This window comes from Bos indicus x Bos taurus, chromosome 11 (assembly GCF_003369695.1).
Source record: "Bos indicus x Bos taurus breed Angus x Brahman F1 hybrid chromosome 11, Bos_hybrid_MaternalHap_v2.0, whole genome shotgun sequence".
NCBI lineage: Eukaryota > Metazoa > Chordata > Mammalia > Artiodactyla > Bovidae > Bos > Bos indicus x Bos taurus.
In genome coordinates, this window is record NC_040086.1 from 29,893,514 (window position 1) to 29,909,787 (window position 16,274).

The window sequence follows — 16,274 nt, forward strand, 5'->3', positions numbered from 1 at the left end:
TTTAAAAGAACTATTTAATCCTATTCCTTAACTTTCTCAAAGGAAATACCTGATAGATCTTGTGATTTTCCAGAAACTCTTGCACGTTTTGCACGATGACCAAAAAAGTTTTCTGTAGTTGAAGTTGAAGCACCCTTGAAAAACAAAATGAAAACTAGTTAAGCAAATATTTTTACCCATAATCATTACTTCTAAAAAATGATGACAGTCCCGTCTGTTTCCTAACAATTCTTTCATTATACACAGAACAACAGACATTTAACCTACCTCCATACTGCTCTTGGTAGGACACGCTGTTCTTTTTGGCAAAAGAGTTTTCCTACGAAGTTGGTATGGACTATTTTGTGCACCAGGACCGGATTCTTCTGCAACCATATCTGCAGGTACATCATCATCTGTTATAAACAAAAATAATATGAAAATGACACCCATTTTTAAAGAAAAAGCCCTATGGATTCAGTAAATTTATAAAAAACTTTGTAATATATATTTTTTTGGGGGGGAGATAGTTTTTATACAAAATTCTAGTCATCTGGATAACCATTTGAGAAGTCTTGGATTTCTATTTCATTTCTTACTTCAAAATAAATTTCACAATGCTTACCTACAATAAAAATAAATAAATAAAATCATGAAAAGAAAAGAAAACTATTTTTTATAATGTGAAAGTGGGAAAGTCCTTTAAAGGTATGACACAGAACTTGGAAGGCATTTTTAAAAACGGTGAGGAGGATGTTCACTTGCTGAGTGAGTACGAGTGAGTACTGCATGTTTAAGAGTACAAGCAGGGTGAGAAGTGTGTCAATGGAGACAGACAGTTCAGTATAGATTATGAATACCAAGTAGGACAGTGTAGATTCAGTATAGACACCAAGTGGGATAAAAAGGGCATCCATGCAGAGGCTGGTCTGGCATACAGTGTTGGCACTCAAGAGGGGTAAGAAGGAGGAGGTCTGTGTGTGGAAAGGGTGACAGAAAAGGCTATCGCACACGAGAGGGAAAAGATGGAACTGGAAGCTTGGTAACATCAAGGGACTGATCAAATAATTAAGTAGAATGGAAGCCAGGGTTCTGAGAAGAGTTAAAATATAAATAGAGTGTATCTTACACTGTTGGACTGGAATTTTCAATGTGAACTCATTGTTTTTAAAAGATAGATACAGAAATAGGTAAGCACGTTCAAATAAATGTATAAATGTTTGGAAATGTGTGGATTATACACGTGTGTAACAAAGCCTGGAAGCAGTGCTACTCCAATAGCAATGAGCATGACCAGTATTTGGATATTTGCTTCTGAATACTTTCTTACTTCTTTATAAAAGGGATAAGGGCTCCTTGGAGAAATGGCTGATTCTAGGTTGAGAGAAATGCAAGGTGAACCTGAAATATCTTGTGGCAGAAACAAGAAACTGCGGAATGATGAGGACATGTCAAAAGAACACTGAATGGACTTCCCTGGTGGTCCAGTGGTTGCGAAGCCACTTTTCAGTGCAAGGGACACAGATTCCCCTGGTCAGAGAACTAAGATCCCACATGCCTTGGGGGGTAACTAAGCCCATGTACTGAAACTAGAGAGGCCTGCATGCCGCAACTAGAAAAAGCCCGCATGACAGCCAAAAAAGAAAAAAACGAATACTGAGATCAGCCCGAATGATCACCCACTAGCTAGCAAAATTATGCTGAAGTATCAAAACTCATGATAGTAAAGGGATTATAACCTACTGAATGGACAACCTGTAAATTCATTCTACTATAAATAAAGGAATAAATGGAATTTGATAGGAATGAGATGTTTAAAGTACCACCCCCCCCCCCGCCACAAATACTGATTAAGTAGAAAGCGAAAAATCATAACTCTATAGTAGAAATGCCAATCAAACACTGTCTTAATCAAGTGACCAAAGTAAACATCATTCATAAGACATACTGAAGCTGTGTGTCACCTCAGAGTATGAAAGAACACAGCATCACTTCTATGATATTCCTGACAAAGATACGTAACCTAAATCTATTGGGAATATCAGAATTATGAGGAATCATTAGGGAAAATCCGAATTTATTCTAATTGGTTTTTAATAACCTTCAAATTATCAAAGTTGAAAGTCAAGGAAAAGCCTAAGGAACTGTTCCAGATGGAAGGACATTGAAAAGATATGTAAACTCATTGCAACCTATGGTTCTGAACTAGATCCTTTTGTTTAAAGGTTTGTTTTTAGGACAAGAGTGAAATACTTCATTCAATTAGTGAAACCTGAATGGAGATCTAAAGACAGTAATGCGTCAGTACTAACTTTCTGATTTTAATAGGTATAGCATGATTATATAGGTGAATATCCTTGTTATTAGGAAATACACACTAAAGTATTAGGAGGTGACAGGACAAAGCTGGAAACTTATTCTTGAAGGGTTCAGGGTGGGGGGAGGGGAACTTCTTTGTACTGTTCTAAACTCTTTCCTAAGTTTAGATTGTTTAAAAATGAACTAATAAATTTGAGTAACATGTTTACATTTAAAAATTCTGTTTAGGAAATGAAAACCATAGAGATAGTTAAAAGAAACAACACAATTAGGAAAAATAACCCACTCCAGTATTCTTGCCTCAATAATTCCAGGGATAGGAAAGCCTGATGGGCTAGTTTATGGGATAGCAAAGAGTTGGACATGACTGAGACACTCACACACACATTTGTTAACATGTGTCACAAAAGGGTAATTGAAAAAGCAAGAGAGTTCCAGAAAAACATCTATTTCTGTTTTATTGACTATGCCAAAGCCTTTGACTGTGTGGATCACAATAAACTGTGGAAAATTCTGAAAGAGATGGGAATACCAGAACACCTGATCTGCCTTTTGAGAAATCTGTATGCAGGTCAGGAAGCAACAGTTAGAACTGGACATGGAACAACAGAGTGGTTCCAAATAGGAAAAGGAGTTCGTCAAGGCTGTATATTGTCACCCTGTTTATTTAACTTCTATGCAGAGTACATCATGAGAAACGCTGGACTGGAAGAAACACAAGCTGGAATCAAGATTGCCGGGAGAAATATCAATAACCTCAGATATGCAGATGACACCACCCTTATGGCAGAAAGTGAAGAGGAATTCAAAAGCCTCTTGATGAAAGTGAAAGTGGAGAGTGAAAAAACTGGCTTAAAGCTCAACATTCAGAAAACGAAGATCACGGCATCTGGTCCCACCACTTCATGGGAAATAGATGGGGAAACAGTGGAAACAGTGTCAGACTTTATTTTTCTGGGCTCCAAAATCACTACAGATGGTGACTGCAGCCATGAAATTAAAAGACACTTACTCCTTGGAAGGAAAGTTATGACCAACCTAGATAGCATATTCAAAAGCAGAGACATTACTTTGCCAACAAAGGTTCGTCTAGTCAAGGCTATGGTTTTTCCAGTGGTTATGTATGGATGCGAGAGTTGGACCGTGAAGAAGGCTGAGCGCCGAAGAATTGATGCTTTTGAACTGTGGTGTTGGAGAAGACTCTCGAGAGTCCCTTGGACTGCAAGGAGATAAAACCAGTCCATTCTGAAAGAGATCAGCCCTGGGTGTTCTTTGGAAGGAATGATGCTAAAGCTGAAACTCCAGTACTTTGGCCACCTCATGCGAAGAGTTGACCCATTGGAAAAGACTCTGATGCTGGGAGGGACTGGGGGCAGGAGGAGAAGGGGACGACAGAGGATGAGATGGCTGGATGGCATCACTGACTCGATGCACGTGAATCTGAGTGAACTCCGGGAGTTGGTGATGGACGGGAGGCCTGGCGTGCTGCGATTCATGGGGTCGTAAAGAGTCGGACACGACTGAGCGACTGATCTGATCTGAGTACTACAAATCAGCATGGAAAAGACTAACAATTCAACAGAAAATTGGACCAAGGATACAGCCAATTCAGAATTTAGGAAATACAAATGAAATACTAATAGAAACTACAATGAGTTTTTTTAATGTAGCAGATTATCAAAAGTTTGATTGTATACTAGTACTATATATCAAAAGATAACATGAGACAAAAAAATTCTTAATTGCTTTGAGGAGAGCAATTTGGCAGTAGCTATTATTACTTAACAATTCCACTCTGGGAATCGATTCTGCACACATGGGCAAAGTAGTTAAGAATCAAGATATTCATTGCAGTACTTTTTATAATACTGCTGGGTAACAATCAAAATGTTCATCAAGAGTAAAACCCAAAATATACAGAACAATGTGTTTAGTATATGTTTGTGTTTTAAGGCAATACATATACATTGGGGCTTCCCAGGTGATGCAGTGGTCAAGAATCTGCCTGCCAATGCAAGAGACATGGTTCAATCCCTGGGTTGGGAGGATCTCCTGGAGGAGGAAATGGCAACTCGCTCCAGTATTCTTGCCTGGAAAATTCTACAGACGGAGGAGCCTGATGGGCTATAGTCCATAGAGTCAGAAAGAGTTGGACACGACTGAGCAACAGAGCATGCACACATACATATGCTTATATATACATACATTTACTACAATATAAACTCCCCGATGGAAGAGAACCAACTTGAAGATGCTCCCACTGGCCGAAGATGGGACAATTTGAGCATCAGTAAGAATAACTGAAATGAACTAAAAGAAACATATTTAAATCTTGTGAATTTATGACACACAAAAAGGGCAAAACCACAATCTTGTCATTAGCCTCCAAATAAAATAAATAAATAAACTTAAAAAAGGGGGGAGTGGGGTTGCTTTGAAAGATGCCAGTGAAAAGCAACTTCTTATTTTAAAAACTGGTATACAACAGGAAATAACACTAGCTCTTCCTCTTTTATATAAACTGAACCACCAGGTAACCAGCTGTTAGGTGAAGGGAAACTTCTTTACAGAAACATTCCAGCAATAAATGAAGAAATAATCATATCAGGAAAATAAAATCTGGAATCTCTAAAGAGTTAAAAGAATTAATCACTGAGTATCAATAGTTCTAATATCACAAAAAGAAATATTACCAGACATTTATATATCTCCTGATGAAAGAACACACCACCATCATCTACAATATCTGCCCAAACCATCAAATCTCAACTTGAACAAACCTCTCAGAAACTCTACAAGATCAAACTATACCAGTTTTTTCAACAAATAAACTCCATGGGGGGAAAAATGAGGGAAAATAAGCAAAACTAAAGCATACTGTTTAAGAAAGTATATTCCAGTACTTATAAAGAAAAGAAGCTAGAAAATGATTATTACAAAAATGCTTTCTATGGGGAAGGAAAGAGGTTATGGTCAGAATGGGGCACATAAAAGGCTTCTGTAGTGGCTGGTAAAGTTCTACTTCTTGATCTACTGGTATTACAATACCAACCTTAACAATAATTCAATATACTATGTAGTTGTTTAATGTGAACTTCTCTATCTGGCTGTATTTTACAATCAAAAAGATATTTTTAAAAGGTGGGAAGGCTGTGCAGTGTATTTAAAAATAGAGGTTTTTTCTTCCCACCTGCAGACCTTGGGCAGATAATCAACTTTTAAAATTAATTAATTTCTTGGCTCCACCCACACAGCATGTGGGATCTTAGTTCCCTGACTAGGGATCAAACCCACAGCCCCTGCAGGGGAAGCTCAAGACCTATAAACATTTTTAAACCTAAATATTCCCACTACTAAGGATGGTAACAGTATCTTTTAATTCATAGGGCTGCAGAAAAGTATTTAAATAACATATGCAAAACATTCAGTAATATGCCTAGCTTACATTAAGTGTTCAATAAATGTTTTAGCTATTATTTTATTTAAATATTATTCTATTAAACACCTTCAAATAAAATTTGGAAAACCTAATAAGGTTTCCATGTACTTACATGGAAAGTAAGAAAGTATTTTCTGTAGTCAGAAAATACAGCCAGTGTAACATGCCTGGGTATTTGTGAAGTCATTCCATTGTAGTTAATTTCCATGTTTCAAGTGTGGTTGAAAGGAACATCTACATTCTATTTTTTTTGAGACTAAGGGTTAAACACACCTAAAACACCAAGCTTGTTGACTGCAGTGGCCATATATTCTATGTCCTTACTTTGCTGGGGAGGAGGTGGTGTAGCAGTGGTGTGATCTATCCACCTGCTTCTGAGGAAATGTGCTAAGATTCCCCACTATCTACAGACAGTCCATTTTCAGTATGTAAAATTTTGCTTTGTACACCTTGAGATAATATTATTTAGACATAAAGCTTCAAGATTATTATTTCTTCCTAGTGAATTATTCCTTCCCACCATTATGCAATGGCTCTCTCTATCCTTAATAGCACTTTTGCCTTTAAAATCTGTTCTTGCCTGATAGTACTTTCCTAGGAGCTTTCTGTTTTATTCTATATCAGTCTAGCATTTTGCCAATCCCGATTTTCAGCTTTTTACTTTTGCATCATTACATTTAGATTTAGTTCTTAACCACTTATTGCTATATACTTCTTTCCCTTTTCAGCCAAGCAAGAATATGTTTAATATTCTATATAACCCAACTAAAGCCAAATTCCAAGATTATATTTTTAATTTCTGAACACTGATTTTTAATTTTCTTTTTCAAGACTTACTGCTTGTTTTTCATATTGGCTGTTACTTCATACTTCACTTCCTTGTTTTAATCCTTTTAATTATTTCCATACACATTTATTTCTTGTTTAGACTGTTCCATCACTGAGCACTTAAATGCCACCCACCCGCTTGCCAAAGACCCCCAGCAACACTGCAGTTAGGGAAACCCTTTCCAATTCCAGGGGCTTCCCACGTGGCTCAGTGGTAAAGAATCCACCCGCCAATGCAGGAGACAATGGTTTCTATCCATGGGTCAGAAGATTCCTTGGGAGTAGGAAACGGAAACCCACTTCAGTATTCTTGCCTGGATATCTCCATGGACAGTGGAGATGGAAGGGCTACAGTCCATGAGGCCGCAGGGTGTCAGACACAACTGAACACACACACGTAATTCAGGTTCAAGGCTGCATGCCTGTCTATCAGACCTAGTTCTATTTTAAATAGGCCCAAACTCCATTCTCTATATGTGCACTAAAATTTCACCCCAGACCTACGTGTGTGTTCAGCTGCTCAGTCATGTCCGACTCCATGGACTGTAGCCTGCCAGGCCCCTCTGTTCATGGCAAGAACAATGGAGTGGGTTGTCATTTCCTCCTTCAGGGGATCTTCCCATCCCAGGAATCAAACCTATGTCTCTTGCAGCCCCTGCACTGGCAGGTGGAGCCACTGAGCCATCTGGGAAGCCCCTTATACCCAGGACCAAAAGGCCCTTGTACTATTTTATATAGCAGCACTAGTTACCACTTAAGGTTTTTTGTTTGTTTGTTTTTCCACTGAAGGTTTTGATTTGATTTCTCTCATACCTGGCACCTGGGAATTTCCTTCTTTCCTTCCTCAGAGTTTAGCTACACATTTAGAGTTTTGTTAGTGTTCCGTGTTACATTTCCACTATGTTTGCAGTGTATGCACGTGCAGGGGATCCCTCTATCATCTTGGTTTATGATGCAGCTATAGTCAGGTTCTACAACACTCACAAAGACATGCTCACACTTCTCATCCTATACTACCATCTCTCTAAATCCCACTCCTGTTTATTTTTTTTTTAATTTTATTTTTAAACTTTATAATATTGTATTAGTTTTGCCAAATATCAAAATGAATCCGCCAGATATACCTGTGTTCCCCATCCTGAACCCTCCTCCCTCCTCCCTCCCCATACCCTCCCCTCTGGGTCGTCCCAGTGCACCAGCCCCAAGCATCCAGTATCGTGCATCGAAACTGGACTGGCGACTCGTTTTATACATGATATTATACATGTTTCAATGCCATTCTCCCAAATCTCCCCACTCTCTCCCTCTCCCACAGAGTCCATAAGACTGATCTACCAGTGTCTCTTTTGCTATCTCGTACACAGGGTTATTGTTACCATCTTTCTAAATTCCATATATATGCGTTAGTATACTGTATTGGTGTTTTTCCTTCTGGCTTACTTCACTCTGTATAATAGGTTCCAGTTTCATCCATCTCATTAGAACTGATTCAAATGTATTCTTTTTAATGGCTGAGTAATACTCCATTGTGTATATGTACCACAGCTTTCTTATCCATTCATCTGCTGATGGGCATCTAGGTTGCTTCCATGTGCTGGCTATTATAAACAGTGCTGCGATGAACATTGGGGTACACGTGTCTCTTTCCCTTCTGGTTTCCTCAGTGTGTATGCCCAGCAGTAGGATTGCTGGATCATAAGGCAGTTCTATTTCCAGTTTTTTAAGGAATCTCCACACTGTTCTCCATAGTGGCTGTACTAGTTTGCATTCCCACCAACAGTGTAAGAGAGTTCCCTTTTCTCCACACCCTCTCCAGCATTTATTGCTTGTAGACTTTTGGATCGCAGCCATTCTGACTGGTGTGAAATGGTACCTCATAGCCCACTCCTGTTTAAAATCTTCTCAGTTCAGTTCAGTTGCTCAGTCATGTCCAACTCTTTGAGACCCCATGGAATGTAGCACACCAGGCTTCCCTGTCTATCACCAACTTCCAGAGCTTACTCAAACTCATGTCTATCAAGTCTATAGATCTTATTATTACAGATACCCACCCAGACACCAGCCTGGAATCATCTTTCCTTCTCATCATTAACACAGCAAATATTAAGGACTGATAGTAAGGAGAACAGGAAAGATACACCCATTTGAATGCAGAGTTCCCAAAAAATAGCAAGGAGAGATAAGAAAACCTTCCTCAGTGATCAGTGCAAAGAAATACAAGAAAACAACAGAATGGGAAAGACTAGAGATCTGTTCAAGAAAATTAAAGATACCAAAGAAACATTTCATGCAAAGATGGACACAACAAAGGACAGAAAATGGTATGGACCTAACAGAAGCAGAAGATATTATTAAGAAGAAGTGGCAAGAATACACAGAAGAACTATACAAAAAAAGATCTTCATGACCCAGATAACCATGATGGTGTGATCGCTCACCTACAGCCAGACATCCTGGAAAGCAAAGTCAAGTGGGCCTTAGGAAGCATCACTACAAACAAAGCTAGTGGAAGTGATGGAGTTCCAGTTGAGCTATTTCAAATCCTAAAAGATGACACTGTGAAAGTGCTGCACTCAATATTCCAGCCAATCTGGAAAACTCAGCAGTGGCCACAGGACTGGAAAAGGTCAATTTTCATTCCAATCCCAAAGAAAGGCAATGCCAAAGAATGTTCAAACTATTGCACAATTGTACTCATCTCACACGCTAGTAAAGTAATGCTCAAAATTCTCCAAGTCAGGCTTCAACAGTATACGAACCGTGAACTTCCAGATGTTCAAGCTGGATTTAGAAAAGGCAGAGGACCAAAGGCAGAGATCATATTGCCAGCATCTGTTGGATCAAAAGCAAGAGAGTTACAGAAAAACACCTACTTCTGCTTTATTGACTACACCAAAGCCTTTGACTGTGTGGATCACAAGAAGCTGGAAAATTCTTAAAGAGATGGGAATACCAGACCACCTGGCCTACCTCCTGAGAAATCTGTATGCAGGTCAAGAAGCATCAGTTAGAACTGGACATGGAACAATAGACTGGTTCCAAACAGGTAAAGGAGTACATCAAGGCTGTATACTGTCACCCTGCTTATTTAATTTATATGCAGAGTACATCATGAGAAATGCTGGACTGGATGAAGCACAAGTTGGAACCAAGATTGTTGGCAGAAATATCAATAACCTCAGATATGCAGACCACCACATATGACAGACACTTAATGACACCACACTTACAGCAGAAAGCAAAGAACTAATGAGCCTCTTGATGAAAGTGAAAGAGAAGAGTGAAAAAGTTGGCTTAAAACTCAACATTCAGAAAACTAAGATCATGGCATCTGGTCCCATCACTTCATGGCAAACAGATGGGGAAACAGTGGGAACAATGACAGACTTTATTTTTTGGGGCTCCAAAATCACTGCAGATGGGTGACTGCGGCCATGAAATTAAAAGACGCTTGCTCCTTGGAAGAAAAGCTATGATCAACCTAGACAGTGCATTACAAAGCAGAGACAAAGCCAACAAAGGTCCATCTAGTCAAAACTATGGTTTTTCCAGGAGCCATGTATGGATGTGAGAGTTGGACTATGAAGAAACTTGAGTGCTGAAGAATTGATGGTTTTGAACTGTGGTGTTGGAGAAGACTCTTGAGAGTCCCCTGGACAGCAAGGAGATCCAACTAGTCCATCCAAAAGGAAATCAGTCCTGAATATCCTTTGGAAGGACTAATGCTGAAGCTGAAACTCCAAAACTTTGGTTACCTGATGTGAAGAACTGACTCATTGGAAAAGACCCTGATGCTGGGAAAGATTGAAGGTGAGAGGAGAAGAGGACAACAGAGGATGAGATGGTTGGATGGCATCACCAACTCGATGGACATGATTTTGAGTAAGCTCCAGGAGTTGGTGGTGGACAGGGAAGCCTGGTGTGCTGCAGTCCATGGGGTCTCAAAGAGTTGAACATGACTAAGCGACTGAACTGAACTGAAGTAAGGAATGCAGAAGTAATTAACGGGGAAGAGACAGTGCTGGTTAATTCCATGCAGTTTGAGGTTCACACCAAATAAACACATAAAGCTACATGATTTGAAATCTCATAATGCCATAATAAGCTCAACTTCCTATTCAAAACACCGTCCTGTTCTAAAGCACTCAAAGCTCAGCTCTAAAATAATCGTATTAAACTTTTACTTGTGCTGAGATCAAGAATCTGTGCTATTTTCTGTACTGCTCTCCAAGTAAATTACCACTGTTTACTAATATAAATAAGAAACAAAAGGAGAAAACTTAAAAGACACAAAACCCAAAACATACACACATGAAATAATCTTTAGTGATTAGTGTTCTCTTCATCTTTTGAACTGCTGTAGTACTGTATATTGGAGAAGGAAATGGCAACCCACTCCAGTGTTCTTGCCTGGAGAATCCCAGGGACGGGGGAGCCTGGTGGGCTGCCGTCTATGGGGTCGCACAGAGTCGGACACAACTGAAGCGACTTAGCAGCAGCAGCAGCAGCACTGTATATACACCATATACTCTAGCGTATCACAGCTGCCTTATTTGTTATTTGCTTTCTTGGTATACTTAAGTTTCTTAACAAAATTTAAGCTCTGAGGACATGGCTATTTTATATATAATATATTATTACATTAAATTATTTAATGATAATAAATTATATTGTTATAAATTATATTATAAATGTATTATAATAATATAAACATATATATATTTTATATTTCCTCCACGTTCAGCTTAGTGCCCAATAACTACTCAAGAAATGCTGATTCTCATCCATTGAGAACTCAATTCAATTTATTCAAGAGTTTTTCCAAGAACCCACCACCAGTGGTGTACTAAGATGACCTTACATACTACTTGACAGAAAATAAAAACCCAGATAAGAATTGCTTCTCTTCTTCCTACCTCCAACTCTGTGAACTAATTACAAGCATATACATTTATTTTTTGTTCCCTCCTGAAATTACAGTAGATTTGGCACATATGAAGCAAACAATAAATTATACAGTACTAAAGTGATCCATGGTAGCTGCTAAACTGTCCAATTCAAGAACTAAGAAATCATGAAGGACTGGTTATGATATTGTTCTAACAACAAAATCCAAAAACAAGACTTCAAAATAATATTTTGTTAAATTTTTTTAACTTTATAGCTTTCACTTTTATATCTAATATTGGAATACCAATATTCAGATGTCAAATTATAATCTAAGACTAATAAAAAATAACTCAATATCAAAATGTTTAATTTCAACCATAACTTACAGAAAATGTAATTTTCAGTTAGAAAAAAATGTTCTTGACCAGAAGATACCCAACAGAAACACCAGCTCTTTTTTCATACTAAAGGTTTATATTTTTAATACTCAGAGTATGCCTCAAATTCAGATAAGCCATACTTCAAGTGCTCAATAGCTACAACATGGCTAGTAGTTATCCTAATTGGATAGTATTCACACATACATACACCCTTTTATTAAATTCTTACCAGTCCTCTTACACACATACATGTAATATAAAAATTTACAATTTTTAGATTTTTACTACAAATTATATACAAAAATACTAGAGTCTTCACTATTAATAGGATCCATAGGGATAAAGGCTTCTGTAGAGTAAGTATGATTCTTTAAATAAAAAAAATCTTTTGAAATCTTTGCTATTAAATAGGACTGAAAAAAAAAATAGCATTGAAAATTTATACTGATTCACTTCCACAAAAGAAGAGACTTAAGTCTATACACCTGAAGCAAAAGATCTTAATTTTTACATACCTTTTAACTATCTCAAAGATGTACAGAAAATTACACTATTGACTGGCTCTAGGTTAAAGTCTATACACCTTAGGTTTAAAGATTAACCTAAAGTTAAAAGATAGTTTATGTGGAATTTAATTTCCAAAAGTTTTTTCCTTTTTTCTCCACAATTATCATCTAAGTTCCATGTTACTTACCCATAGCCACAGATCATATATTGGAAACTTGTGCTAGTAACTCTGTGTTTAGAAACAGCTCCCAGTCTCACAGTATAAAGAACCACACTTGACAACTGTTTCTAACACAGTTGGGAACTACCACAGCTTTTTTCCAACTACTAAAAAAAAATACACGAAAAAACTAAAATCAAGACAGAAATTTATCTTAAGTGCATTTTAACTTAAATATTTTACTTGAAAAATTTACTTAACTATTTTAAGGGAGAGAGTCCAGAAGCAAAGTTACAAAAACTGCTTTTTAAAAGTTTGACTTGCAATAATCAGATATTTTTAATTGTATCTTATATATAGTTACAAACTCTAAAAAATCTAGTATTAAGAATACTGTTCAATGCTTTCATTAATACATTCAGGTATTACTTATGCACATACATGCATATAATTCTGCTGAATTTTCACAATATGAACTACAGGGATTATCTAAGACTGGTCAAAGAAAATATGTTTGACCATATCTTTGATATTATAAAGAGAACTACTGAAAATCTGAACAAGCCTTCATTTCATCGGGCTTCCCTGGTGGCTCAGATGGTAAAGTGTCTGACTGCAATGCGGGAGACCAGGGTTCAATCCCTGGGTCGGGAATATCCCCTGGAGGAAGAAATGGCAACCCACTCCAATACTCTTGCCTGGAGAATTCTATGGACAGAGGAGCCTGGTGGGCTACAGTCCATGGGGTCACAAAGAGTCGGACACAACTGAGCGACTACACTTCACTTCACTTCTTCATTTCATCAGAAGAAATTTAAACCACTTTATTGTATGCCATCTTACATAAAGTGTGTTCAACAAGTATTTGGAGAATGAATGAATGAATGTGCCATGCACTGTGTGAGGTACTGGTAAAACAGAGCAACCAAATAGAATCTTGTACTTGCCCTCCAACAGCTTAGAAGAGACATAAATAACCAAGCAGGCAATAATAGTACAGTATGTCACATGCTGTAATAGGAATAAGCAGAAGGCACTATGAGAATACGGAGAAGGAAATGGCAACCTACTCCAGTATTCTTGCCTAGAATCCCATGGACAGAGGCTGACCCTTGTGGGCTACAGTCTGGGGTCACAAAGAGTCAGACATGACTTAAAGAGTCTGAGTACAAACATACTATGGAACACACAAGAGCATCTAATTCAATCTTAGATGATGTTAAGAGTATGTTGTTGGGATATTAGTTGAAGGTTTCTTGAAGAAAGTCTAAGGTGAGATGGTATCTACTGGGAGTTAGTTAATCAGAAAGAAGTGTGTGTGAAGACTGAAGGTGCTCACCTCCAGCCATCTCAAGGAACTGCAAGTTGCTCCATATTGCGGTATCCATATTAGGTGCCAGATTATGAAGGGTGCCACAAACACTTTATTTAGATTTTATCTGGAAGGCCAAGGATAGCTACTAAACAGGTTTTAAATAGAACAGTGAGATGTTCTGATTTGTGTTTTAGGGAAATTACCTGAATGTATAGACACTTGGAAATGGATAGCACTAGTGGTAAGTGGTCAATTAGGAAGCTACAATGGAGTAATACAATGGAGAGATGAACATAGCTTGAACTATGGTAATAAATATCAAAGAACTGAATACATTTGGGATATAGTCACAAAATCATAAACTTTGGTGACTGAATGGATATAGGTGGGACGGAGAAGAGGTTGGCACCATGAATCATACTGATTTGGGCAATCCAATGGATGGTGGTGCTATGTACTAATAAGGAAGAAACCTTTGTAGGTGAGACACGGATCAAGGTGGGAGATGACTTCAGGTTTGGGTTTTGAAGTACTCGTAAGACAATCAAGTGGAGACTCTCAACAAAGCTAAATATATTGATTTCAGGCTCCAGTGAGTGATTTGGGTTGGAGATAAAGAATCAGGGAATTCTGTCACTCTGAAAATACACTACAGTAGGAGTTCAGAGTCAAAAGTGTAGATTAGCTGTCATTATTTATATATGGTACAATACTAATTTTCATGGCAGATATGTCATCCAACTCTTTGAGCATTAGCCATATAAGTGGACAGTTATCTACGTCAAAATTATCGTTCAGTTCAGTTCGGTTGCTCAGTCGTGTCCGACTCTTTGAGACCCCATGGACTGCAGCACGCCAGGCTTCCCTGTCCATCACCAACTCCTGGAGCTTACTCAAACTCATGTCCATTGAGTCGGTAATTCCATCCAACCATCTCATCCTCTGTTGTCCCCTTCTCCTCCTGCCTTCAATCTTTCCAGCATCAGGGTCTTTCCAAATGAGTCAGTTCTTTGCATCAGGTGGCCAAAGTATTGGAGTTTCTCAGCTTCACCATCAGTCCTTCCAAAGAATACTCAGGACTGATTTCCTTTAAATGGACTGGTTCGATCTCCTTGCTGTCCAGGGGACTCTCCAGAGTCTTCTACAACACCATGGTTCAAAAGCATCAACTCTTCGGCACTCAGCTTTCTTTATAGTCCAACTCTCAAATCCATACATGACCACTCGAAAAACCAAAGCTTTGAGACGGACCTTTGTTGGCAAAGTAATGTCTCTGCTTTTTAATATGCTGTCTAGGTTGGTCATAACTTTTCTTTCATTACTGTATATATTAAAAAAAAAATCTGTGGGTCCAGAATTGACAAGAATTCATAACTCTAGCTTGATAAAAAAATAAAAGAAAGTCAACTGACAACTAATTCAAGGATTAATATCCTTTGGGAATAGCTTAGCTTTCTTTTCATTCTTTTCTGTTACAAATCACATTTTGTTCTCCTAAGGCATTTTCTCCCTTCGCTTGCAGGAAAGTAGTAGTATAGAACAGCCTCACCCACAATTGGAACATTTGAAATTCCTTCTATTCTCATATTTTACCTCCAGTTTTGCATTTTCAGTATTTCCTAAAGTGACAAAATTCACAAAACACAATCATTCTTTTCTATTTTATCAAACAAGAAAAACTATTTTTAACATTCATAAATTTTAAGTATTTTTAAAATTCAAGGAAAACTGTAGCATTACATCCAAAGTAGGAGCTGATATGTCTGGAGTATCAAGTGCATCATTAATTCAAGATCAGAATGATCATGGTTCCAAATCAGTAAGACAAACCTAATTCTAGGCTAACTTAGGATTCATCAGATCAGATCAGATCAGTCGCTCAGTTGTGTCCGACTCTTTGCGACCCCGTGAATCGCAGCACGCCAGGCCTCCCTTCCATCACCAACTCCTGAAGTTCACTGAGACTCACATCCATCGAGTCAGTGATGCCATCCAGCCATCTCATCCTCTGTCGTCCCCTTCTCCTCCTGCCCACAATCCCTCCCAGCATCAGTCTTTTCCAATGAGTCAACTCTTCACATGAGGTGGCCAAAGTACTGGAGTTTCAGCTTTAGCATCATTCCTTCCAAAGAAATCCCAGGGCTGATCTCCTTCAGAATGGACTGGTTGGATCTCCTTGCAGTCCAAGGGACTCTCAAGAGTCTTCTCCAACACCACAGTTCAAAAGCATCAATTCTTCGGCGCTCAGCCTTCTTCACAGTCCAACTCTCACATCCATACATGACCACAGGAAAAACCATAGCCTTGACTAGACGAACCTTTGTTGGCAAAGTAATGTCTCTGCTTTTGAATATGCTATCTAGGTTGGTCATAATTTTCCTTCCAAGGAGTAAGCGTCTTTTAATTTCATGGCTGTAGTCACCATCTGTAGTGATTTTGGAGCCCAGAAAAATAAAG

General features: G+C 38.3%; 1 protein-coding gene across 2 annotated transcripts in view; it reads right to left on the bottom strand.

The window, feature by feature from the left end:
• The window catches only part of FBXO11 (F-box protein 11), a 112,796-nt gene that overhangs the window by 28,155 nt on the left and 68,367 nt on the right, over positions 1 to 16,274 (bottom strand). For both annotated transcript variants that reach the window (XM_027555202.1, XM_027555201.1), the window contains exons 2-3: positions 268 to 395; positions 50 to 134 (exon numbers count right to left, since the gene is read on the bottom strand). In XM_027555202.1, coding sequence (XP_027411003.1) covers positions 50 to 134; positions 268 to 395 — 213 coding nt within the window. The remainder of the gene's footprint in view (positions 1 to 49; positions 135 to 267; positions 396 to 16,274) is intronic.